Source organism: Atractosteus spatula, chromosome 5, assembly GCF_055471065.1.
Source record: "Atractosteus spatula isolate fAtrSpa1 chromosome 5, fAtrSpa1.hap1, whole genome shotgun sequence".
In the NCBI taxonomy this organism is placed as follows: Eukaryota; Metazoa; Chordata; class Actinopteri; order Semionotiformes; family Lepisosteidae; genus Atractosteus; species Atractosteus spatula.
In genome coordinates, this window is record NC_142710.1 from 11,930,522 (window position 1) to 11,957,434 (window position 26,913).

The following is a 26,913-nucleotide window of genomic DNA, read 5'->3' on the forward strand; positions in this document are numbered from 1 at the left end:
TCTATCTATGACGGGGGGGCACTTTTATTCTGAAATAGCGCAGCTCCCTGGTCTCGAACGGTGTGGGGGGGGGGGGGTGAGCAGTGCCTGCCCAGCATGACGTCACACGCGCGACAGGAGCCGCAGTTCGGCGACACAGCTGCACGGAGAGATGTGTCTCATGCCAGACTCGCTTCTCGCCGATGGCGAGTCAGTGTTCCCGTGATTTTTAAACCCTTCTCCCGATAGCCGTGAAGCAGGAGAGTGAAGCGCCGAGGTCCCGGCTGCTGGAGAAGGAGTCGGCGGCAGGAGCAGACCGGGGACAGGCGGGGGTCGGCGGCGGTGGGGTCCGGGTCTGTCCCGGATCACAGAGGAGCTGAGAGGGACAGGGGCCGGTAAGTGAGGACGAGCTCCGGGCTGGAGTCACCCGGACTGAAATACTGTCAGATAAACCCCTCCGGGTCCTGTCCGCTTTGCTCATGGGGCCGGATTGATTTCCTTGGAAGGGGAGATGAGGACTCTTGTGTTTTTCACTTGAGAAACGATTTACTGAATCTGACTGCAACGCAGGGCTGACACATTCACAGGAACTGACACATTACAAGAACACCGCTTTTCCAAACGCAATGTTGTCAGGTTTCAACTGACGGTTCCCAACAGTACTGGAGTCCCCACGCGTAATAATTAGAGATTGCGGTGTTTCTTTTGGTGCTGGTAACAAGCGTGTAAAATAGACCAAGGACCGTCATCGTGTACAGTATAAGTAGATTTGTAACTAGTCGCATTTGTCTTCAAACCTAATCTTTTCCACAAGCGTGGCACCTGGAAACCTTAGTCAACAACAGCTCGGCAACCGTAGTTTATCACCTGCGTTCAAACTCGCACAGTTTACAGTATTACTGTGTGAGTAATGTTATTTTGTTAGGTTCATTATTGGTTTGACTTCAACTAAAACCCCCGAGCTACATCAGGTGATAAAACCATTATTGATTGTAAGGGATTACTACAACATCCACAAAATAATATATACATTTTATTTTATATTTCCATTAATTGATATATATGCAATATATTTTAAAGAAGTAACCTGAAATTCCAGGCACACATTAGAAGTTCAGTTGAAATTTATTTGGAATCAGAATAATTTGATTTGAATTACACCCATCTGTCCATCTTCGAACCACCCCTCCCAACCCAGCATCACAGGGGAGCTGGAGTCTATCCCAGCAAGCACCGGGTGCGAGGCAGGGTACAGCTTGAAGGGGACACCCGTCCAGCGCACAGCGCACAGCGCACAGACAGATAGACAGACAGACACACCCACCCACCAGGGCCAGTTCTCCAAGAAGCCAATTAACCAGCAGGATGTCTCTGGACTGTGGGAGGAAACTGGTCCACCCAGAGGAAATCCCATGAACACAGGGAGAACATGCAAACTCCACACAGACAGCACCGCTGCCACTGAACCCAGGGCCCAGGGCTGTGAGGAGGCAATGCTGACCACTACACCACCATTGTTGTATATGTTTTTTGAGAGACAGGGACTTCGTTATATATGTTTTCATTGGAAAAATAATGTCAGCTGTAGTTAAGATACATCCACATGCTCTTAACGCAGATTAATACAATGAGAGCTTTTTGATTTTTAAGACTGACTCTGCCAGTAGGTTTGTGTGATTAATCCTTTTATGCACAAAACTTTAATAATAAAGTGTCTGTGCTAAAGCTCCCATGAACTGCATTTCCCGCTAGCCTGTTGTCTTTGTGTGTCATCTCATCTTGCAGTTTCAACCGTATGCATATGCCCTAGACAAGGTAAAATACCAAACTGTGATATTTTGTGGTTTTGCTACTTAATGTACCACTGCTGTGGGATTGTCCTGATTCAGTGTAGTAGAACGTGTGTGTATGTGGAGTAGTGTTACTTCTGATTTGTCTTGTACTTTTTCCATAGACTCTTGCAAAATGCAAAAAAGGCACAGCTTTCCTCGGCTGAATTCTTTGTAAAGTTTTCTCTGGGTGTTTCACATTAAATAATGCTTTTTCACAAACTACACTTCTTCCCTGGTTGAAGAAGGAAAACTCAGTTGTCTATTAAGCTTTCTAAACGAGTCAGTATGTGTGAGAAAGTAAATGAATGAGTATGTATGATGGAGTACTGTGTATGCATGCATATAACTGAGGGAGTATGTGTTTGAGTGTATATATGAGGAGGACATTTTGAGGGAATATTGTGAGGCAGTATATATACCATAAAAGCTTTTTTCAATAATTATTTCTCTGACTGTTTGTGCTCAGACTGTGTAAGAATGACCTCATTGTCACTATCTCATATTTTTAACATACATCCCTATTTTGTGTTTATCCTAGTCCAGTGCTTGTTGTGTGTGCTGCAGGGCTGGTCAGAGGCTCTCAGCTGAGTCTCCCAGTGCAGCTCAGTGCTCTTCTCTTGTCCTGTCTTCTGTCCAGGGGCTGGAGGAGCCCTCAGTCTCCCTGGCGCTGGGGAAAGTGCTCCTGTGGGGCAGCTGCACTGGGAGGAGGAGAGGGGCTGTGCTGGGATACAGGGGGCACAGCTCACTGCTCCTGAAGGCCCCGAGCAGCTCGCTGAGCAGACAGAGGCAGGAGGAGCTCAGTGGACTGGAGTCTGAGCACAAGATGGAGTCGGGGGCTGTCAGTGATTCCCACAGTCTCAGTCTGCCAGGACCTGGCTGTAGTACAGAGTGTCTTCATCTGAACACTGCAGAGAGGCTCAGTGGGCCAGAGTCTGCCACTGAACAGGGATATAAAGAAGAGGAGCTGAATGAGCTTGATTCTGGTGGTGTTACAGGACAAGACTGTAAGCCTTTGCTGATTCACAGTACAGAGCAGCACACTGAACTGCAGTCTGTTCCTGCTGGGAATGAGCTCCATGGGTCTTGTATTGGATCCCTCTACATAAAACCAGAACCTGATGGTCTGGATTGTGTCCATATTAAAGAGGAGACCGAGCTGAAGTCTATACACAGTGGAGAGAACACAGCTGAGTTCGATCACACCCAGCAGGGACAGAGCAGGGGACGGTTTGCGGGAGAGGAGCAGCAACAGCATCATAGGGTTAAAAAGACCGATGCTCAGCAGTTCCCAGTTCTGCGTCCTTGTTTAGTGAGGTTGCAGAGACTACCACTACAGCAGCAGCAGCAGAACACAACCCCCAGCACCCTCACCCCAGTGTCTGTGACTGAGGACACTGCTGAGGCCAGTTCAGGAGCTGACAGTCAAGACAGCCTCACAGCAGCCCAGCGCACCCACACAGAGGAGAGACTCTTGAGCTGTAATCAGTGTGGAGGGAGCTGTAGTCTCTCCAACAGTTCGCCAAACCGCCAGCAGACTCACGCAGGCGAGAGACCGTTCAAATGCGTCCACTGTGGAAAGACGTTCCTTTTCCCGAGCAGCTTAAAAGTTCACCTGCGGATCCACACGGGCGAGCGGCCCTACGGCTGCGGCGACTGCGGCAGGAGCTTCATTCAGCTCTGCAACCTGAGGAAGCACCAGCGCATCCACACCGGGGAGAGGCCCTACGGCTGCGGCGACTGCGGCAGGAGCTTCGCCTGCTCCAGCAGCCTGCGGCGGCACCAGCGGACCCACCCGGGGGGGAGACCCGCCGGCCCCCGTCAGTGCAGGAGGGGCCGGGGCCAGACGGGCGACGGCGCGGCCGGGGGGCCGTGGGCGGGTCACAGCTGCCCCCAGTGCGGCAGGACCTTCAGCTTCTCCAGCAGCCTGAGGCGGCACCAGCAGAGCCACACGGGCGAGAAGCCCTTCAGCTGCGACGAGTGCGGCAGGAGCTTCAGCCGCCGGAGCAGCCTCAATGCGCACCAGAACATCCACACGGGGAAGAGGCCCTTCGGCTGCGACGAGTGCGGCAGGAGGTTCAGCTGCTCGGGCAGCCTGAAGAAGCACCGCAGGACCCACACCGGCGAGCGGCCCTACGTCTGCGGTCAGTGCGGGAAGAGCTTCAGCTGCTCCAGCAGCCTGCGGCGGCACCAGCAGAGCCACATGGGGGAGCGGCCCTTCAGCTGTGACGAGTGCGGCAGGAGCTTCAGCTGCTCAAGCAACCTGAAGGCGCACTAGCACAGCCACATGGGGGAGCGGCCCTTCGGCTGCGCCCAGTGCGGCAGGAGCTTCGCTCAGCTCATCACCCTGAAGAAGCACCAGCAGGTTCACACAGGGGACAGACCCTGCAGCTGCGCCCAGTGTGGAAGAGCTTCGCTCAGCACATCACCCTGAAGAAGCACCAGCAGGTTCACACAGGGGACAGACCCTACAGCTGCGCCCAGTGTGGAAGAGCTTCACTCAGCTCATCACCCTGAAGAAGCACCAGCAGGTTCACGCAGGGGACAGACCCTGTAGCTGCGACGAGTGCGGCAGGAGCTTTGCTCAGCTCATCACCCTGAAGAAGCACCAGCAGGTTCACACAGGGGACAGACCCTGCAGCTGCGCCCAGTGTGGAAGAGCTTCGCTCAGCTCATCACCCTGAAGAAGCACCAGCAGGTTCACACAGGGGACTGACCCTACAGCTGCGCCCAGTGTGGAAGAGCTTCACTCAGCTCATCACCCTGAAGAAGCACCAGCAGGTTCACGCAGGGGACAGACCCTGTAGCTGCGACGAGTGCGGCAGGAGCTTTGCTCAGCTCATCACCCTGAAGAAGCACCAGCAGGTTCACGCAGGGGACAGACCCTGTAGCTGCGACGAGTGCGGCAGGAGCTTCGCTCAGCTCATCACCCTGAAGAAGCACCAGCAGGTTCACGCAGGGGACAGACCCTGCAGCTGCGCCCAGTGTGGAAGAGCTTCACTCAGCTCATCGCCCTGAAGAAGCACCAGCAGGTTCACGCAGGGGACAGACCCTGCAGCTGCGCCCAGTGTGGAAGAGCTTCGCTCAGCTCATCGCCCTGAAGAAGCACCAGCAGGTTCACGCAGGGGACAGACCCTGCAGCTGCGCCCAGTGTGGAAGAGCTTCGCTCAGCTCATCACCCTGAAGAAGCACCAGCAGGTTCACACAGGGGACCGACCCTACAGCTGCGCCCAGTGTGGAAGAGCTTCGCTCAGCTCATCACCCTGAAGAAGCACCAGCAGGTTCACACAGGGGACCGACCCTACAGCTGCGCCCAGTGCGGCAGGAGCTTCGCTCAGCTCATCACCCTGAAGAAGCACCAGCAGGTTCACACAGGGGACAGACCCTGCAGCTGCGCCCAGTGTGGAAGAGCTTCGCTCAGCTCATCACCCTGAAGAAGCACCAGCAGGTTCACACAGGGGACAGACCCTACAGCTGCGCCCAGTGCGGCAGGAGCTTTGCTCAGCTCATCACCCTGAAGAAGCACCAGCAGGTTCACGCAGGGGACAGACCCTGTAGCTGCGACGAGTGCGGCAGGAGCTTCGCTCAGCTCATCACCCTGAAGAAGCACCAGCAGGTTCACGCAGGGGACAGACCCTGCAGCTGCGCCCAGTGTGGAAGAGCTTCACTCAGCTCATCGCCCTGAAGAAGCACCAGCAGGTTCACGCAGGGGACAGACCCTGCAGCTGCGCCCAGTGTGGAAGAGCTTCGCTCAGCTCATCGCCCTGAAGAAGCACCAGCAGGTTCACGCAGGGGACAGACCCTGCAGCTGCGCCCAGTGTGGAAGAGCTTCACTCAGCTCATCACCCTGAAGAAGCACCAGCAGGTTCACACAGGGGACAGACCCTGCAGCTGCGCCCAGTGCGGAAGAGCTTTGCTCAGCTCTTCACCCTGAAGAAGCACCAGCAGGTTCACGCAGGGGACAGACCCTGCAGCTGCGCCCAGTGTGGAAGAGCTTCGCTCAGCTCATCACCCTGAAGAAGCACCAGCAGGTTCACATAGGGGACCGACCCTACAGCTGCGCCCAGTGTGGAAGAGCTTCGCTCAGCTCATCACCCTGAAGAAGCACCAGCAGGTTCACGCAGGGGACAGACCCTACAGCTGCGCCCAGTGCGGAAGAGCTTCGCTCAGCTCATCACCCTGAAGAAGCACCAGCAGGTTCACGCAGGGGACAGACCCTGCAGCTGCGCCCAGTGTGGAAGAGCTTCACTCAGCTCATCGCCCTGAAGAAGCACCAGCAGGTTCACGCAGGGGACAGACCCTGCAGCTGCGCCCAGTGCGGAAGAGCTTCGCTCAGCTCATCACCCTGAAGAAGCACCAGCAGGTTCACGCAGGGGACAGACCCTGCAGCTGCGCCCAGTGTGGAAGAGCTTCGCTCAGCTCATCACCCTGAAGAAGCACCAGCAGGTTCACACAGGGGACAGACCCTACAGCTGCGCCCAGTGCGGCAGGAGCTTTGCTCAGCTCATCACCCTGAAGAAGCACCAGCAGGTTCACGCAGGGGACAGACCCTGTAGCTGCGACGAGTGCGGCAGGAGCTTCGCTCAGCTCATCACCCTGAAGAAGCACCAGCAGGTTCACGCAGGGGACAGACCCTGCAGCTGCGCCCAGTGTGGAAGAGCTTCACTCAGCTCATCGCCCTGAAGAAGCACCAGCAGGTTCACGCAGGGGACAGACCCTGCAGCTGCGCCCAGTGTGGAAGAGCTTCGCTCAGCTCATCGCCCTGAAGAAGCACCAGCAGGTTCACGCAGGGGACAGACCCTGCAGCTGCGCCCAGTGTGGAAGAGCTTCGCTCAGCTCATCACCCTGAAGAAGCACCAGCAGGTTCACATAGGGGACCGACCCTACAGCTGCGCCCAGTGTGGAAGAGCTTCGCTCAGCTCATCACCCTGAAGAAGCACCAGCAGGTTCACACAGGGGACCGACCCTACAGCTGCGCCCAGTGCGGAAGAGCTTCGCTCAGCTCATCACCCTGAAGAAGCACCAGCAGGTTCACGCAGGGGACAGACCCTGCAGCTGCGCCCAGTGTGGAAGAGCTTCACTCAGCTCATCACCCTGAAGAAGCACCAGCAGGTTCACATAGGGGACCGACCCTACAGCTGCGCCCAGTGTGGAAGAGCTTCGCTCAGCTCATCACCCTGAAGAAGCACCAGCAGGTTCACACAGGGGACCGACCCTACAGCTGCGCCCAGTGCGGAAGAGCTTCGCTCAGCTCATCACCCTGAAGAAGCACCAGCAGGTTCACGCAGGGGACAGACCCTGCAGCTGCGCCCAGTGTGGAAGAGCTTCGCTCAGCTCATCACCCTGAAGAAGCACCAGCAGGTTCACGCAGGGGACAGACCCTGCAGCTGCGCCCAGTGCGGAAGAGCTTCGCTCAGCTCATCACCCTGAAGAAGCACCAGCAGGTTCACGCAGGGGACAGACCCTGCAGCTGCGCCCAGTGTGGAAGAGCTTCGCTCAGCTCATCACCCTGAAGAAGCACCAGCAGGTTCACACAGGGGACAGACCCTACAGCTGCGCCCAGTGCGGCAGGAGCTTTGCTCAGCTCATCACCCTGAAGAAGCACCAGCAGGTTCACGCAGGGGACAGACCCTGTAGCTGCGACGAGTGCGGCAGGAGCTTCGCTCAGCTCATCACCCTGAAGAAGCACCAGCAGGTTCACGCAGGGGACAGACCCTGCAGCTGCGCCCAGTGTGGAAGAGCTTCACTCAGCTCATCGCCCTGAAGAAGCACCAGCAGGTTCACGCAGGGGACAGACCCTGCAGCTGCGCCCAGTGTGGAAGAGCTTCGCTCAGCTCATCGCCCTGAAGAAGCACCAGCAGGTTCACGCAGGGGACAGACCCTGCAGCTGCGCCCAGTGTGGAAGAGCTTCACTCAGCTCATCACCCTGAAGAAGCACCAGCAGGTTCACACAGGGGACAGACCCTGCAGCTGCGCCCAGTGCGGAAGAGCTTTGCTCAGCTCTTCACCCTGAAGAAGCACCAGCAGGTTCACGCAGGGGACAGACCCTGCAGCTGCGCCCAGTGTGGAAGAGCTTCGCTCAGCTCATCACCCTGAAGAAGCACCAGCAGGTTCACACAGGGGAAAGACCCTACAGCTGCGCCCAGTGCGGGAAGAGCTTCGCTCAGCTCATCACCCTGAAGAAGCACCAGCAGGTTCACACAGGGGACCGACCCTGCAGCTGCGCCCAGTGTGGAAGAGCTTCGCTCAGCTCATCACCCTGAAGAAGCACCAGCAGGTTCACACAGGGGACCGACCCTACAGCTGCGCCCAGTGCGGAAGAGCTTCGCTCAGCTCATCACCCTGAAGAAGCACCAGCAGGTTCACGCAGGGGACAGACCCTGCAGCTGCGCCCAGTGTGGAAGAGCTTCACTCAGCTCATCGCCCTGAAGAAGCACCAGCAGGTTCACGCAGGGGACAGACCCTGCAGCTGCGCCCAGTGCGGAAGAGCTTCGCTCAGCTCATCACCCTGAAGAAGCACCAGCAGGTTCACGCAGGGGACAGACCCTGCAGCTGCGCCCAGTGTGGAAGAGCTTCGCTCAGCTCATCACCCTGAAGAAGCACCAGCAGGTTCACACAGGGGACAGACCCTACAGCTGCGCCCAGTGCGGCAGGAGCTTTGCTCAGCTCATCACCCTGAAGAAGCACCAGCAGGTTCACGCAGGGGACAGACCCTACAGCTGCGCCCAGTGTGGAAGAGCTTCGCTCAGCTCATCACCCTGAAGAAGCACCAGCAGGTTCACGCAGGGGACCGACCCTGCAGCTGCGCCCAGTGCGGCAGGAGCTTCGCTCAGCTCATCACCCTGAAGAAGCACCAGCAGGTTCACGCAGGGGACAGACCCTGCAGCTGCGACGAGTGCGGCAGGAGCTTCGCTCAGCTCATCACCCTGAAGAAGCACCAGCAGGTTCACGCAGGGGACAGACCCTGCAGCTGCGCCCAGTGTGGAAGAGCTTCACTCAGCTCATCGCCCTGAAGAAGCACCAGCAGGTTCACACAGGGGACAGACCCTGCAGCTGCGCCCAGTGCGGGAAGAGCTTCGCTCAGCTCATCACCCTGAAGAAGCACCAGCAGGTTCACGCAGGGGACAGACCCTACAGCTGCGCCCAGTGTGGAAGAGCTTTGCTCAGCTCATCACCCTGAAGAAGCACCAGCAGGTTCACGCAGGGGACAGACCCTGCAGCTGCGCCCAGTGTGGAAGAGCTTCGCTCAGCTCATCACCCTGAAGAAGCACCAGCAGGTTCACGCAGGGGACAGACCCTACAGCTGCGCCCAGTGTGGAAGAGCTTCGCTCAGCTCATCACCCTGAAGAAGCACCAGCAGGTTCACACAGGGGACAGACCCTGCAGCTGCGCCCAGTGCGGCAGGAGCTTCGCTCAGCTCATCACCCTGAAGAAGCACCAGCAGGTTCACGCAGGGGACAGACCCTGCAGCTGCGCCCAGTGCGGAAGAGCTTCGCTCAGCTCATCACCCTGAAGAAGCACCAGCAGGTTCACGCAGGGGACTGACCCTGCAGCTGCGCCCAGTGTGGAAGAGCTTCGCTCAGCTCATCACCCTGAAGAAGCACCAGCAGGTTCACACAGGGGACAGACCCTGCAGCTGCGCCCAGTGTGGAAGAGCTTCGCTCAGCTCATCACCCTGAAGAAGCACCAGCAGGTTCACACAGGGGACAGACCCTACAGCTGCGCCCAGTGCGGGAAGAGCTTCGCTCAGCTCATCACCCTGAAGAAGCACCAGCAGGTTCACGCAGGGGACAGACCCTACAGCTGCGCCCAGTGTGGAAGAGCTTCGCTCAGCTCATCACCCTGAAGAAGCACCAGCAGGTTCACGCAGGGGACAGACCCTACAGCTGCGCCCAGTGCGGGAAGAGCTTCGCTCAGCTCATCACCCTGAAGAAGCACCAGCAGGTTCACGCAGGGGACAGACCCTACAGCTGCGCCCAGTGCGGGAAGAGCTTCGCTCAGCTCATCACCCTGAAGAAGCACCAGCAGGTTCACACAGGGGACAGACCCTGCAGCTGCGCCCAGTGCGGCAGGAGCTTCGCTCAGCTCATCACCCTGAAGAAGCACCAGCAGGTTCACGCAGGGGACAGACCCTACAGCTGCACCCAGTGCGGGAAGAGCTTCGCTCAGCTCATCACCCTGAAGAAGCACCAGCAGGTTCACGCAGGGGACAGACCCTACAGCTGCGCCCAGTGCGGGAAGAGCTTCGCTCAGCTCATCACCCTGAAGAAGCACCAGCAGGTTCACGCAGGGGACAGACCCTGCAGCTGCGCCCAGTGTGGAAGAGCTTCGCTCAGCTCATCACCCTGAAGAAGCACCAGCAGGTTCACACAGGGGAAAGACCCTACAGCTGCGCCCAGTGCGGAAGAGCTTCGCTCAGCTCATCACCCTGAAGAAGCACCAGCAGGTTCACGCAGGGGACAGACCCTGCAGCTGCGCCCAGTGCGGGAAGAGCTTCGCTCAGCTCATCACCCTGAAGAAGCACCAGCAGGTTCACGCAGGGGACAGACCCTGCAGCTGCGCCCAGTGTGGAAGAGCTTCGCTCAGCTCATCACCCTGAAGAAGCACCAGCAGGTTGACACAGGGGACAGACCCTGCAGCTGCGCCCAGTGTGGAAGAGCTTCGCTCAGCTCATCACCCTGAAGAAGCACCAGCAGGTTCACACAGGGGAAAGACCCTACAGCTGCGCCCAGTGTGGAAGAGCTTCGCTCAGCTCATCACCCTGAAGAAGCACCAGCAGGTTCACACAGGGGACCGACCCTACAGCTGCGCCCAGTGCGGAAGAGCTTCGCTCAGCTCATCACCCTGAAGAAGCACCAGCAGGTTCACGCAGGGGACAGACCCTACAGCTGCGCCCAGTGTGGAAGAGCTTCGCTCAGCTCATCACCCTGAAGAAGCACCAGCAGGTTCACGCAGGGGACAGACCCTGCAGCTGCGACGAGTGCGGCAGGAGCTTCGCTCAGCTCATCACCCTGAAGAAGCACCAGCAGGTTCACGCAGGGGACAGACCCTGCAGCTGCGCCCAGTGTGGAAGAGCTTCGCTCAGCTCATCACCCTGAAGAAGCACCAGCAGGTTCACGCAGGGGACAGACCCTACAGCTGCACCCAGTGTGGAAGAGCTTCGCTCAGGTCATCACCCTGAAGAAGCACCAGCAGGTTCACGCAGGGGACAGACCCTGCAGCTGCGCCCAGTGCGGGAAGAGCTTCGCTCAGCTCATCACCCTGAAGAAGCACCAGCAGGTTCACGCAGGGGACAGACCCTGCAGCTGCGCCCAGTGTGGAAGAGCTTCGCTCAGCTCATCACCCTGAAGAAGCACCAGCAGGTTCACGCAGGGGACAGACCCTACAGCTGTGCCCAGTGTGGAAGAGCTTCGCTCAGCTCATCACCCTGAAGAAGCACCAGCAGGTTCACACAGGGGACAGACCCTGCAGCTGCGCCCAGTGCGGCAGGAGCTTCGCTCAGCTCATCACCCTGAAGAAGCACCAGCAGGTTCACGCAGGGGACAGACCCTGCAGCTGCGCCCAGTGCGGAAGAGCTTCGCTCAGCTCATCACCCTGAAGAAGCACCAGCAGGTTCACGCAGGGGACTGACCCTGCAGCTGCGCCCAGTGTGGAAGAGCTTCGCTCAGCTCATCACCCTGAAGAAGCACCAGCAGGTTCACACAGGGGACAGACCCTACAGCTGCGCCCAGTGCGGGAAGAGCTTCGCTCAGCTCATCACCCTGAAGAAGCACCAGCAGGTTCACGCAGGGGACAGACCCTACAGCTGCGCCCAGTGTGGAAGAGCTTCGCTCAGCTCATCACCCTGAAGAAGCACCAGCAGGTTCACGCAGGGGACAGACCCTGCAGCTGCGCCCAGTGCGGGAAGAGCTTCGCTCAGCTCATCACCCTGAAGAAGCACCAGCAGGTTCACGCAGGGGACAGACCCTGCAGCTGCGCCCAGTGTGGAAGAGCTTCGCTCAGCTCATCACCCTGAAGAAGCACCAGCAGGTTCACACAGGGGAAAGACCCTACAGCTGCGCCCAGTGCGGGAAGAGCTTCGCTCAGCTCATCACCCTGAAGAAGCACCAGCAGGTTCACGCAGGGGACAGACCCTGCAGCTGCGCCCAGTGTGGAAGAGCTTCGCTCAGCTCATCTCCCTGAAGAAGCACCAGCAGGTTCACGCAGGGGACAGACCCTGCAGCTGCGCCCAGTGCGGCAGGAGCTTCGCTCAGCTCATCACCCTGAAGAAGCACCAGCAGGTTCACGCAGGGGACAGACCCTGCAGCTGCGCCCAGTGTGGAAGAGCTTCGCTCAGCTCATCACCCTGAAGAAGCACCAGCAGGTTCACGCAGGGGACAGACCCTGCAGCTGCGCCCAGTGCGGAAAGAGCTTTAGACATGTAAAATGATTCACGCGGGCGAGCGGCCGCTCAGCTGCATGTAGCAGGCTCGGAGCGCCAGCGTAGATCCAAGTCACCGTGTGTTTGCCACAGACCTGTTCTAGCACCACGATCCTACATGCTCTCCTGCCAGACTTACACACTTCCCCAGGATCAACACGTGTCCGATTCCAGCTTGCATCCAAAAAGAACTGGAATTTGTCCATTTGGAATCGATGTCCACCATCCTCCCTCTTGTCTGTCCAATAAGGGACGAGGCTGCTTGCTGGAGCTGTATTGAGACGGATCATTACGGACAGCATTTAAAAGATTTTCCCAGGCTGAGATCAGGAAAGTCTTTTCTGATGTCTTTTCCTGCTGCTTGCTGGTATGAGTCAGAATCTCCATCACTGACAGCCAACAATTCCACTTACAGAAGCAGCATAAACGCTGACAGGCCCTACAGTAGATTTTCCTGAACTTTGCTCAGAATTGTTTCCTAAAATATAAACAAAACCCAATTTGTGTTTCAGTCTTGTTTTTTAATCCTTCTATATTTTAGAAGAGGTTGAGTAGGGAGCCACATCAGTGTCTGAGCTGTGCAGGAACCAAGAGAGATACCATCTCTGATCTTAAATCTTAAATCTCTCCTTTTTTTCCCTGTTTCTCAGCATGGAAGTAATCTGTACTTCTTCCTATGTCAATAAAATGTTTTTATCTTAATCATGGTTAAAGATGTATAATATAGTAGCAATATATTAGTGGTAATACATATGTTAATTGCTTTTGGTGTTACCTTAGTGAACTGCACGCTTAGTGCGGTTTCTACACAGCTTTCAGCAGGATATGGGACACTATAGTAGTGGATCTGGGTGGGATTTATTCACATTTTATACCTTCTGAACATGAACTATGCAGTCTGTGTAGATCTGGTTACTTTTTTCTGAATTGTTTACAAAAAACAGTGCAATTTTGTTTGTCATTTTTAACATTAAATGGTTTAACAAGATCGTTTACAAAAAACTTCACAGTGCCGTTAATGTGTTTTTATGCATTAAGGATAGAAATGTCGAGCACTACTGTTTTGTGATTGGCTCGTGGAAGTTAGGTGAGCCAATCAGAATCTGATGTGTACACATTGCTCTTCCTGGTGAACCCATGTGTTCGCACTGACTTTGTGCAGTAGCCTTGTCATCGGTCCTGTGGTGAAGAAGAGCTTTACTTGACATTGTGTCATAGAAAATAACATGACAAATATTATGTACAATAATATTGTCACCACTGATGCTGCATCCACATTTGGTTCGTCACTGAAATGTAGCTACTCTTCAAATTTTTCACACTGCGTCTGTACCGATTGTGACATCGTGCACAGAGAATACACACAATCGAGCCCGTGGAGGAAGGTCAGGAAATCTGCCACTCTTCTGATGCCCAACCTGGGACTGTATTGATTTTTTCAAAACAAACGCTTAATTCATCAATCAGTGCATTCATATAACAGACAAGGTAAGGTAAAAAAAAAAGGTTTTAGTCATTTGAAATGTCAAAATCATGGAGTTTCGAAACATTTCCATTCTAATGAACCTTCATTCTTCCATTTTCTAAGTGCTTCTTCCAATTCAAGGTTGTGGGAGAGCTGGAGCCTATTGCGGCAAGGAACGGGAGTAAGGCAGGATACAGCCTGGGTGGGACACCAGTCCATCTGATGAACCTTTTGTTGGGAATATTACAATTTCACAATCTGGTTGGAAAAAAAACCATTAGATGAAGTTTAACAATGCAGTCTGTATATAGGTGCACAAGATTTATATTAACAGTACTGCTGACACAAATGTAGTCCCTGCACGTGACTGAAATAATTATTTGACTTGCTTATGTATGAAGAATGTTTGTGTGAATCTTTATTCATCAATGGAAATAAAAGCTGCTGTAATAGGATGCCTCTTCAGACTCAATCCTGAAGCTGCTGCTCTCGTTCGTTTAGCGTTTAATTACAATTGAGTATTGCATTATTAGATCAGGTAGGTGGCCGTGTCAGTTAACTATCGCATTATTGGTTACATAGACGTACCTGGTTATTTTAACATAAATGCTGTTCTCACATTAAAAATGAAATTGCCAGGAACATTCACTTATATACTGACCCGAGAGAGAAAAAGTAATAATTAGGGCCTAGATGTTAACTTACTGATCAGACTAATTGAAATGTCCTGATCCAGAGCCCCTGCACTTCGTGCTAAGTAGAACCACAGCAATGCTGAGCCTCAGCACTGCACTGAGCACACGTACAGCCTGGTTTCAGCATGTTTTTTTCATTGCAGTTGAGCTCAGAGCTGCGGGTGATCTCCAGATGGTCCTGCATTAACTAGTCCGCAAGTCAATGCACCCCGTGTGCTAAATTTGTTCCGTCGTTGTAACTGACCCCTTGTGATGGAACCTCTAGTTACGAAGGCTTGATTACCATCACTAATACACATCGCCACCTAGTGGCACACCAGAGTTGGTCCTCCACTCTGTATTACAATGTACCTCTATTATTATGCTAAGGTGGCATGATAATGTATTTGAATCATTACATACTGTCCATCGTCTGTGAGTACCTCTTTTGCTATATTTAAAAGTTTGAATTAATTTGCTTATAGAGTGTAACGCATACGTCCACCAACGAGCGTGTAAGAGCGGTGACGTCACCGACCTTCCCTGTGATAGCAGGGCCCACAGCTACTGGGCTGTAGAGAGATCTCTCTTTAGCTCACCGGGCTGGGTCCCTGCAGAGTGACGCGGGAGTCCCGGGTTCAAGCGGGGCCAACCTAATGCAGCAAGGGCGCCCACCTGAACCCTGTTGCATTACATTGGTGTCAGAGTGGGGTGGGATAGTCCTTTGCTGGGGATGGCGAGTTAAGCGGGGGAGAGTGTAACGCATATGGCCATCAGGGTGTGTAAGAGCCGGTTTACCAGAGCAGGTGACGTCACCGCCCTTCCCTGTGATAGCAGGACTACAGCTACTGGGCTGGGGGGGGAGATCTCGCTTTAGCTCAACAGGCTGGGTCCCTGTTGAGTGACGCCGGAGGCCCGGGTTCGAGCCCCCGACAGTGGGGGGCCGACCTGATGCAGGCAGCAGGCGAGGGCGCCCAAGTGAACCCCGTAGCGTTACAATACTCTAACATATCCTTATAAAAATGTTTATTAACCTATTATAATCCGGACATAATACTAAGGAGAACAAGGATTACGCACCCCTCCATTGTGAATTTACACCTCCCGACGGCTGTAGGGCTGACTCAGGAATTCCTTCAGCCTGGCTGCGATCTCACTCGGTAAACTCTCCTACTTCCAGAAACACCGTCGTCTTTGTCGGTAATGTTGCTCTGTCTTTGCCTGTGCTGCACTGCTGTACTGGACTGTGGCCTAAAACAAATTCTCCGCGGGGGACAATAAAGCTCAAACTGAGCACTGGCGGCGCAACTCGCGGGCGTTTCCACCCGTTCTCGCTAGGTGGCGCCAGGCGGTGGACGGAGGACTCTAGCCGGGGACAGACGCTCTTGTCTGTCGGCCGGCGCTCTTTGGTTGTTTTGAACCGGCCGCAGCTCCAGGAAGTACGTCCTGAGAGGAGCTGTCGGCGTTTTATTGAACATTAAATAAGAAAAGAAAAGTGAACAGAAAAAAAAGCATAACTATTTTTGCCAGACACCATCTGAAGACAGCAAGTCATCGTTTTACATACGACAATTGTACTTTTTTTGCACGTTTTGATGGACTTTTAAATATTGCATTTCCACCGCCAAGAGAGCTCTGGGTTAGGGGGGCAGAGGGTGCAGACGCCGCATTTGGACGGCTGACCCGTTAGCCGAGTCGTGGACGGTGTGGGCTGGTGTGCGCCGGGGTCCCGGCTGCTGGAGAAGGAGTCGGCGGCGGTGGGGTCCGGGTCTGTCCCGGATCACAGAGGAGCCGAGAGGGACAGGGGCCGGTAAGTGAGGACGAGCTGCGGGCTGGAGTCACCCGGACTGAAATACCGGCCCTCCTGTCGGATAGCGCTCGTGTATTTTAGCGGTTGGCCGCACCTGGAGCAGGGTCGACACGTTCTCCGACCTGAAATTGCAGGATTAGCCGCGAGATGTTACTTGTTTCCGAGCAAAACTCGATGGATTGCAGCCCGCGGTAGCGCTGTGTCAGGGATGCGGGATCACAGCTTTCTGGCGTGGGAGAGGAGAGTCCGCCTGTGAGCTCCAGTCATTACTCCGTCAATATAAAGAACCCACCCCCCGGCTGTTGTATTACAATGATGTGTGTAGATATAAAGGCCCCGTAGCTGAACAGTGTGTAGTGCTGGGTTTTTCAGTGGCTGTATTGACTCTATTTCCAATATTTCCCACATCAGATGATCAAAACACGTTCTATAACAAACCCTGGCTACGTTTATTAAAAAAGGAACACACGATACTATCTTATCTATGTTTGAAAGCTCCCTTAATGTCTACACAATATATTTGAAAGTAATCTGAAGTCCCAGTGTCTCAATGTAATTTTCAGTTTCGATTCATAGCAATCAGACAATTAAAAAGAAACATTGTCATATATGAACATTGAAACTCTGCATGCTTTGTGGAAAATCTGACATAAAATCTGGTAAATACAGTTAATTTCTTTTCTTTTTGTTTTTTAAAAGTAATTTTAAGTTTCATAGTAAAACAGAGCATTTGTGTTAAATGTATGGGGAGTTGTATGAAATACATTTGAAAAGAGCCTTCTTTATAGTGAAATGTTTGTGATGAGGCTCATGTGAACTGAGTTTACCCCTCGGTCTTGTGACGTTGTGAGTCAGGTTGTGTTGAGGTTGAAGTTGTGGATGCAGATTTGAACCACAATTTGTGAACATCAAGAAGACAGTTTTTCTTGCAGTTTTATATTTAGCTTTTTCCAAAGACCTTCGCAAAACACAAACACTCAAAGCTCTCAGCTAAATTCCTATAGGTTGGAAAGACAAGCTACAGAGAAAGTCAGTTTTACATTACCCAGGAGAGCTACAGGCACTGGAGCACCTGCAGCTTGAGCTGTAGTTCAGTTCCTGAGCTGTGATGTGTTTCACACCCATCCCGAGCTCAGGACCTGATCCAGCTGTGGTGAAAATGAAGCAGAAACAATGAAATAACTGGCGTCTCTGTGAGAGAGAGAAAACAGCTCTCGTTCTGCTGCCTTGGTGATTGATTGTAAGTTTCCAACATCCTGCATATCCTCTCTCAGCTGGGAAAGTTCAGAAAGCTTCTAATTCTTCATCTTCACCCAAGAGTTATTTTCTGGATTGTTTTCAGAACTGTGATGTTAGGACTTAGACGAGCAATACTGAATGTCAGAAGACTTCATTAAGAAATAGCATCTTTGCACATGTTACTATCTTATATTTTTAAGACCTGTTTATATTTTGTGTATAATATGTATTGAATTATTTTGATTTGTTAACTTAAATTATTTTTGGTGGTATTTTAATTATTTGATTATTGTTTATGATTTTACATTATTTTTAGTTCACAGTACTTAATTTCAGAAGATAATTTAGTTATAGTCTCATTTTTAGCAGCTCCAGTGTCTCCTGTGTTTCATTCTTGTTCCATTGCTGGAGGGCTGGTCAGAGGCTCTCAGCTGAGTCTCCCAGTGCAGCTCAGTGCTCTTCTCTTGTCCTGTCTTCTGTCCAGGGGCTGGAGGAGCCTTCAGTCTCCCTGGCGCTGGGGAAAGTGCTCCTGTGGGGCAGCTGCACTGGGAGGAGGAGAGGGGCTGTGCTGGGATACAGGGGGCACAGCTCACTGCTCCTGAAGGCCCCGAGCAGCTCGCTGAGCAGACAGAGGCAGGAGGAGCTCAGTGGACTGGAGTCTGAGCACAAGATGGAGTCGGGGGCTGTCAGTGATTCCCACAGTCTCAGTCTGCCAGGACCTGGCTGTAGTACAGAGTGTCTTCATCTGAACACTGCAGAGAGGCTCAGTGGGCCAGAGTCTGCCACTGAACAGGGATATAAAGAAGAGGAGCTGAATGAGCTTGATTCTGGTGGTGTTACAGGACAAGACTGTAAGCCTTTGCTGATTCACAGTACAGAGCGGCACACTGAACTGCAGTCTGTTCCTGCTGGGAATGAGCTCCATGGGTCTTGTATTGGATCCCTCTACATAAAACCAGAACCTGATGGTCTGGATTGTGTCCATATTAAAGAGGAGACCGAGCTGAAGTCTATACACAGTGGAGAGAACACAGCTGAGTTCGATCACACCCAGCAGGGACAGAGCAGGGGAGGGTTTGCAGGAGAGGAGCAGCAACAGCATCATAGGATTAAAAAGACCGATGCTCAGCAGTTCCCAGTTCTGCGTCCTTGTTTAGTGAGGTTGCAGAGACTACCGCTACAGCAGCAGCAGCAGGACACAACCCCCAGCACCCTCACCCCAGTGTCTGTGACTGAGGACACTGCTGAGGCCAGTTCAGGAGCTGACAGTCAAGACAGCCTCACAGCAGCCCAGCGCACCCATACAGAGGAGAGACTCTTGAGCTGTAATCAGTGTGGAGGGAGCTGTAGTCTCTCCAACAATTCGCCAAACCGCCAGCAGACTCACGCAGGCGAGAGACCGTTTAAATGCGTCCACTGTGGAAAGACGTTCATTTGTTCGAGCAGCTTAAAAAAGCACCTGCGGATCCACACGGGCGAGCGGCCCTACAGCTGCGGCGACTGCGGCAGGAGCTTCATTCAGCTCTGCAACCTGAGGAAGCACCAGCGCATCCACACCGGGGAGAGGCCCTACGGCTGTGGCGACTGCGGCAGGAGCTTCGCCTGCTCCAGCAGCCTGCGGCGGCACCAGCGGACCCACCCGGGGGGGAGACCCGCCGGCCCCCGTCAGTGCAGGAGGGGCCGGGGCCAGACGGGCGACGGCGCGGCCGGGGGGCCGTGGGCGGGTCACAGCTGCCCCCAGTGCGGCAGGACCTTCAGCTGCTCCAGCCACCTGAGGCGGCACCAGCAGAGCCACACGGGCGAGAAGCCCTTCAGCTGTGACGAGTGCGGCAGGAGCTTCAGCCGCCCGAGCAGCTTGAAGGCGCACCAGCACGTCCACACGGGGGAGCGGCCCTTCGGCTGCAACGAGTGCGGCAGGAGCTTTAGCTACTCGGGCGACCTGAAGAAGCACCGCAGGACCCACACCGGCGAGCGGCCCTACGTCTGCAGTCAGTGCGGGAAGAGCTTCAGCTGCTCCAGCACCCTGAAGAAGCACGAGCAGACCCACACGGGCCGGAGGCCCTGCACCTGCCCCCAGTGCGGGAAGAGCTTCAGCCGCTCGGGCTTGAGGATTCACCTGCGCGCGCACACCGGGGAGCGGCCCTACAGCTGCGCCCAGTGCGGGAAGAGCTTCGCTCAGCTCATCACCCTGAAGAAGCACCAGCAGGTTCACACAGGGGACAGACCCTACAGCTGCGACGAGTGCGGGAAGAGCTTTAGACATGTAAGCGGTTTACGAGGGCACCGGCGGATTCACACGGGCGAGCGGCCACTCAGCTGCACCTAGTGGGCTCGGAGCGCCAGTGTAGATCCATGTCACCGTGTGTTTGCCACAGACCTGTTCTAGCACCACGATCCTACATGCTCTCCTGACAGACTTACACACTTCCCCAGGATCGACGTTTGTTTTTCCTCCGATTCCAGCTCGCATCCAAAAAGAACTGGAATTTGTCCTTTTGGAATCAATGTCTTGTCTAATAAGGCATGAGACTGCTTGCTGGAGCTTTGAGACAGATCATTACGGAGAGAATTCAAAAGATATTGCCAGACTGAGATCAGGAAAATCTTTTCTGATGCCTTTTCCTGCTACTTGTTCGTATGAGTCAGAAACTCCATCACCAACAGCCCTCAAGTCCACTTTCAGAAGCAGCATTGAAGCTAACAAACACTAAAAACACTAGATAGATACTTTATTAATCCCCTGAGGGAAATTGCAGTGCAACAGCAGCCAAGCACAGTCAACACAGTACAGTGTAATGTAATAATACAATAATACAACAGTACAATACAGTAAGCACAGTCAGTGAGAAGTGCAAAAAAATGTAGTATAGAGAATTGCACACAATACAGAACATACAAAAACAAACCAGAGTGTACAGCACACAAGAAGATGTATTGCACAGTATAAATATATTGCACATTATCCACAAGCATATATTGCACACCAGTTGTAAACAGAAAACCAGCTGTAAACAGAGGATTCAGGTTTAGTCCCAAAACAGGTCAGTGTTGCCCTCCCCAGACACACAGTGGACGAGTTGTACAGTCTTATGGCAGAAGGCGTGCTCTTCATTTCTACAAGCCTGTCATAGAGGGGATGGGAGATGTTGTCCATGATGGTCATTAATTTGGACACCATTCTCTTCTCAGCCACTACCTCCAGGGGGTCCAGGGCAGACCCAATGGCAGAGCTTGCTCTTTGATGAGCTTGTTCAACCTGTTGGCATCCCCTGCTCTAGTCCCAGAGCCCCAGCACACCACTGCATTGAAATTAGCACTCGCTACAACAGACTGATAGAACATATGTAGAATCTTACTACATAAGTTAAAGGACTTGAGCCTCCTCAAGAAGTAAAGTTGGCTCTGACCCTTCATGTAGATGGCCTCAGTGTTCTTAGTCCATTCCAGTCTATCGTCGATGTGCACTCCCAGGTACTTGTATGAATCAACTATCTCCATGCCACTCCCATGGATGCAGACAGAAGTAGGTTGGACCCTCTTCCTCCTGAAGTCTACCACCAACTCCTTAGTCTTTGCCATGTTTCCCCACACCACTCCACAAAGCTGTTAATCTGTACTCTGCCTCCTGCCCACCTTCAATACATCCCACAATTGCAGAGTCGTCTGACTATGTCTGCAGGTGGCATGACTTTGAGTTGTACTTAAAGTCCAAAGTATAGAAGGTGAAGAGGATCGGAGAAAGAACTGTCCCCTGAGGAGACCCTGTGTTACTCACTACCTGTTCAGACACACAGTTCTGAAGTCTCACAGACTGTGGTCTGCCTGTCAGGTAGTCAGTGATCCATGAGATCATGGAGGCGCCCACTTGCATCTCCTCCAGCTTCCTGCCTAGCAGTTAGGGCTGGATAGTATTGAAAGCACTGGAGAAGTTGGAAAACATAATCCACACGGTGCTGCCAGCCTTGTCCAGGTGGGAGTAGGCCCTTTGCAGCATGTAGATGATTGCGTCTTCCATACCAACATTCCAGTCCAGTGTCCAGTGATGAACTAACCAGGGGTCTCAGGTGGGCCAAGAGCACCCTCTTCAGTGTCTTCATGACGTGAGAAGTCAGCGCAACTGGTCTGTAGTCATTGAGGACAGAGGGGCGCCCTTTCTTTGGTACCGGGACCAGGCATGATGTCTTCCAGAGACTCTCTCCAAGCGCAGATTCAGGTTGAACGGTCGCTGGAGCACTCAGCTGATCAGCACAAACCCTCAAAACCCGGGGACAGACATTATCTGGTCCTGTGGCCTTAGCCTGGTGAAGCCTCCTCAATTCCCTCTTCACCTGGTCAGCCTGGCCAGGGGGATGGTGCTCATAGCGCTGTCAGGGCTGCAGGTGTTAATGGCGGAGGTGTTGGAGAGTGGCAGCTGTGGGGGATGGGGGGGTGAGTAGCTGTCGGGGGTCGTAGCTGTAGGCGGCCATGTTTGTGGGGGAATTGAGGAGGTGTTGGGCAGTCGCAGCTGTGAGGGCTTAGGGAGCGTGTGGCTGTGGGGGGATGGGTGTTGAACCACAGAGGGCCCCGAATCAAACCTATTAAAGGACTGGTTCAGCCCGTTGGCCATCTCCAGGTTCCCCTCAGTTACACCCCCAGTCTGTTTGACGCCAGTGATCTCTCTCATACTGCTCTATACGTCCCTCACCCTATTCCTTTGCAGCTTGTCCTCTACCTCTCGTAGGCGTCCTTGCTCTTCCTTAACTTCTGCTTTAGTTCCCTTTGTACACGCCTAACCTCCTCCCTGCCCCCCCTCCTAAAGGTTCTCTTCTTGTCATTCAGAAGAGCCTTCAGGTCGCTGGTGATCCAGGGTTTGTTATTGGAAAAGCAGTGTACGTCTTTGGTGGGGATGGTGTTGTCAATGCAGACGTTAATGTAGTCAGTGACACAGTCCACCATACTGTCTGTGTCGTCCCCATGTGGCTCGCACAGCACATCCCAGTCGGTAGCCTCCAAAGCAACACGCAGATCCTCCATAGCCTTCTGAGACCATCTCCTCACAGTCCTAATGGTCGCAGGTTGGCGCTGGACAATAGGCTCTTATAGTGGTGTAAACAGGGCAAGGTTGTGATCTGATCTGCCAAAGGGAGGAAGGGCAGTGGAGCTTTAAGCATCCTTAACATTAGCATTTAGTAAGTCCAGTGTTTTATTTTTCCTGGTTGGGCACTTAAACTGGTGGAAAGTGGGCAGAGTGGTGGAAAGAGAAACGTGATTAAAGTCCCCTGAAATAGCCATGAAAGCGCTAGGGTGTTGCATTTGTAGCCTGGCTGTGACTGTGTTTGACATCATACGCTGCCTCTGTGTTTGGCGTAGGCGAAATGTAAACAATAACATTTACTTACAATAATAAGTTCAATGCCCGGGCTACAGAAGTGCTCCTTAACATGAATATGTCCAGGATTACACCATCTGTTGTTAACAAGCACCGCGAGACCCACTCCTTTCCTCTTAATTCTCTCGGTGGTGTTTCTGTCCCTCCGCATTGTCTGAAAGCCACCGATGGTAACGTTCGAGTCCGGAATATGTTCTTGCAGCCACGTCTCGGTGAAACACATGATACTGAATTCTCTATACTCCCTCTGACTCCTCACCAACGCCCCCTGCTCGTCCATCTTGTTTGCAAGGGACCTCACGTTTCCCATAATGATCGAAGGAAGATGGGGCTCAAATCTCCTTCTCTTCGCCCTTCGCGTTGCACCGGCCCTGCAGCCTCGGCGTTGACTCCTCAACTCCTCCAGAACTGATGGCTTCTCCCCGGTGAGTGGAGTCGGACGCACTAGCACGATCGGCTGGTCACATGTGTAAACAGTGCCTCTGTAGCTGTCGGCATAGCAACCCGAAGTAAACAGTGGTCCGAGTAACAGAAAAAACAAGCAGTATCTAGGCTCCTTAATATCCATCATATTGTGATTGAAAAGCTAATTGCCAGCAATAAAATAAGAAAGAAAAACACTAACACTAACTACAACAGAAACGAAAGACAACAGAAAGACACAGAGCTGCTGTAACAGGCTGCCACTAGCACAGCGCCATCTTGGGAGAGAATCCAAACACTACTCTACAAACACTACAATGGATTTTCCTGAACTTTGCTCAAAATTATTTCTAAAATATAAACAAAACCCAAATTTCATTTTAATGTTGTTGTTTTCATCCTTCTATATTTAAGAAGAGGTTGAGTAGGGAGCCACATCAGTGTCTGAGCTGTGCAGGAACCAAGAGAGATACCATCTCTGATCTTAAATCTTAAATCTCTCTTAAAATGCTTTTTTTCCCCTGTTTCTCAGCATGGAAGTAATCTATACTTCTTTCTATGTAAATGAAATGTTTTTATCTTAATCATGGTAAAAGATGTATAATATAGTAGCAATATATTAGTGGTAATACATATGTTAATTGCTTTTGGTGTTACCTTAGTGAACTGCACGCTTAGTGCGGTTTCTACACAGCTTTCAGCAGGATATGGGACACTATAGCGGTGGATCTGGGTGGAATTTATCCACATTTTATACCTTCTGAACATGAACTATGCAGTCTGTGTAGATCTGGTTACTTTTTTCTGAATTGTTTACAAAAAACAAAGTGCAATTTTGTTTGTCATTTGTAACATTTTTGAAAATCATTAAATGGTTTAACAAGATCGTTTACAATAACTTCACAGTGCCGTTAATGTGTTTTTATGCATTAAGGATAGAAATGTTGAGCACTACTGTTTTGTGATTGGCTCATGGAAGTTAGGTGAGCCAATCAGAATCCGATGTGTACACATTGCTCTTCCTGGTTAACCCATGTGTCCGCACTGACTATGTGGAATAGCCTTGTCATCAGTCCTTTGGTAAAGAAGTGCTTTACTTGACATTGTCACAGAAAATAACATAACAAATAGTAAAATAAAATTATCACCACTGGTGCTGCCTCCACGTTTGGTTCATCACTAAAGGTAGGTACTTTTAAAATTTTCACACTGCGTCTGTACCGATTGTGACATCATGCACAGAGAATACACACAATCGAGCCCGTGGAGGAAGGTCAGGAAATCTGCCACTATTCTGATGCCCAACCACGGACCGTATTGATTTTTAAAACCAGGGCTTAATTCATCAGTCAGTGCATTGATATAGCAGACGAGGTAATGTGAAAGATGGACGGCCGGAAGCCCGCCTACCAGCGAGTCCAGGAGTGGCTCAACGGCACAGGCTTCACAATGGCGTCCTGACCATCTGGGTCCGGGGCTGGGAGCGCCTGGCCCCGTTACCCCCCTTTAAATCCCCCGACTCTATTCTGGATTTCCCTACGGACCCCCTTTGGACTTTCGCCTGGACCACGCCCCCCCGAGCACCAGCGCACCGTCGACACGCCCCCCTGTTCGTCTACCAGCCCAGCTCCTAGTCCTCTCTCCCCCGTGTTTGTCTCAATCCCTTCCAGATTCTGCCTTCTGCATAGGGTCCTGAAAAACGCTTCGTCACAGATATTGGATGACCGGGCAGATATCGCAAGTCCGGATTTGGGTGCAAAGAAACCAAAGTATGTTCTATGTCTCATAGAATGGAAAAGGTTGTTCCGAAAATCAACAATACATCTGGTTAAAAATCAATGAGCGGACAACTGCCAAACTGTTAAGAATTAATGGGGGAAGGGATTAAAAAAGCTCTTGAAGCCATTCTGAAGAATGTAAAGAATAGGGTATATAACTAATCAAAACTGATCAGTTTTGACGATTCCACACAAAGATGAAGGGATGTCCCTCAATATCGGAAGATATTACTAACACAAAAGAGTGTGAATTAGAGGATGACAATTATTTATTAAAACTCGTTATGGTGTATGTAGTTGCAACAAGATGTTTGGAAATGATGTCACTGTTAGAGGACCTCCTGAACTGGGAAGATTGTCAGCCACACTGTGGTCTCATGAGGAACAGAGACACCCAGATATATGGGACTCTGTTATAATCAGCAACCCCACACCCTCTGGATGCAGGTGACAATGTGTGGATAGTGTTGTGGAGAAATGAAGAAACTCCACATTCATTTCATGATACAGTACTGTGCCTGCCGGAGTGAGAGAGGCTGAGGACAGTGCAGTATGTCCATACTCACACAATACCTGAACAAAACAGATGTGGAGGAGGTGGGACTGATACACAAAGCACAAAGCAAGATGATGGAGATTTCTAATTGCACACAATACAACTGACATCCGCAATAGCACCAACGTGTGTATCCAAGATCATACCGATTATATATTTGTGATGGAAATGTCCAAATTACTTTTTCTCAAGATGGCTAAAACTGTAACTGCTCCATGTAGATTACTAAGGTGTTCCTTTTGTACAACTTTAAAAAGTGTTCACAAAACTGTGACTGGGGCCCTAGCTCCTGACCTGTCTTCGCAGAGTTGTGAAGAGACACCTGCTGTTGTACGTGACACCACACAAATAGCAGAAAGGCGGGACAGCAGCATCACGATAGCCACTGGAACAAAAGGAGAATGCGGACTCTTAAACCCCCGTTCATGGGAATAACAAGCCTGGGCTCAGACCGTAAAACCACCTGTACCACTGCCGCACTTCAGGGCACTGAGGGAAATACACCCCATGTGTGTCTCCTTCAGTGTTCTGCAGAAGTGGACATTTTGCGTTGCAATTTAATTAATCTCGAACCTTAACGGGCTGTGCTGTGATACTCCTTGCATCCCTACAGTATCGGCAGCTGAAGGAAGGGGAAGAGAGCTGTGATGAGATTATCTGTAAGTGATCTGGCTGAGTGCTTGTGTCCTGTCAAACAGGGTGACAGACTCATTGGCAGGGTTTAAAGAATGCCTAATGATCTAAATGTAGACTGAGTTAGTTCAATTGTGAGTTACAATAGTGCACATTGAATAGATAAAGAGATTAATGAAGGTGAACTTAAAGTTGCTTATTACTGTGTGTCCCTAACCTTTTTTATCTTTCAACACACAGCTGGGATACATGAAAAAAATAACCCTGACAATGTTTGCACAGCTCAGACATGTTCGTCATTATTCCAGTGGCCTCGGTACAGACATCAGGAATTCCGAATAGGAGCTGGAGAAGAAGCCTTTCTAATACAGTTTCTAGTCTTGGTTCCAGTTTAATCACCTCATGCGGCTGAGTTCTTCTGCCTTGAATGTCACAAGGGCTCAGTATTCACCCACACGCCTGTGATAAAATATCACACTTACTGTCAGGACAATCTGGTGTTGGTACAGTAACTGTGAACAAACTGTATGTAGGCACCTTCTGTACCAAGATTGTGACAGAAAACATACAGATGTTATAACAATGGAGTGTGTCAGGTATTCTGGGTGCACTGCGAGTCCATTTTACACATTTTGCTGACACAGATAAAAAGCCAACTTTGTCTAAGTACTATATATTGTGCAAGAATTACCACCCTCACACACACACCCAGTGCATAATGACAGATCATCAGGATGGA

General features: G+C 52.1%; 1 protein-coding gene across 1 annotated transcript; it reads left to right on the forward strand.

Annotated features, from left to right (window-relative positions):
• The first annotated feature begins 150 nt into the window (after positions 1 to 150).
• Positions 151 to 24,098, forward strand: LOC148834108 (uncharacterized). The gene is given in 31 exon segments (XM_088915744.1): positions 151 to 374; positions 2,449 to 3,632; positions 3,696 to 4,216; positions 4,219 to 4,299; positions 4,302 to 4,468; positions 4,551 to 4,757; positions 5,033 to 5,173; positions 5,218 to 5,459; positions 6,077 to 6,422; positions 6,947 to 7,038; positions 7,158 to 7,503; positions 7,862 to 8,037; positions 8,240 to 8,536; positions 8,611 to 8,752; positions 8,797 to 8,954; positions 9,039 to 9,287; positions 9,372 to 9,585; positions 9,630 to 10,088; positions 10,198 to 10,373; positions 10,576 to 10,837; positions 10,947 to 11,087; positions 11,197 to 11,337; positions 11,447 to 11,587; positions 11,632 to 11,791; positions 11,794 to 11,955; positions 11,958 to 12,128; positions 12,131 to 12,228; positions 12,879 to 12,885; positions 15,706 to 15,806; positions 16,058 to 16,177; positions 17,901 to 24,098. Coding segments are annotated over 30 exon segments (8,358 nt in total). The 5' UTR covers positions 151 to 374; positions 2,449 to 2,634; the 3' UTR covers positions 19,743 to 24,098.
• Positions 24,099 to 26,913: the final 2,815 nt, after the last annotated feature.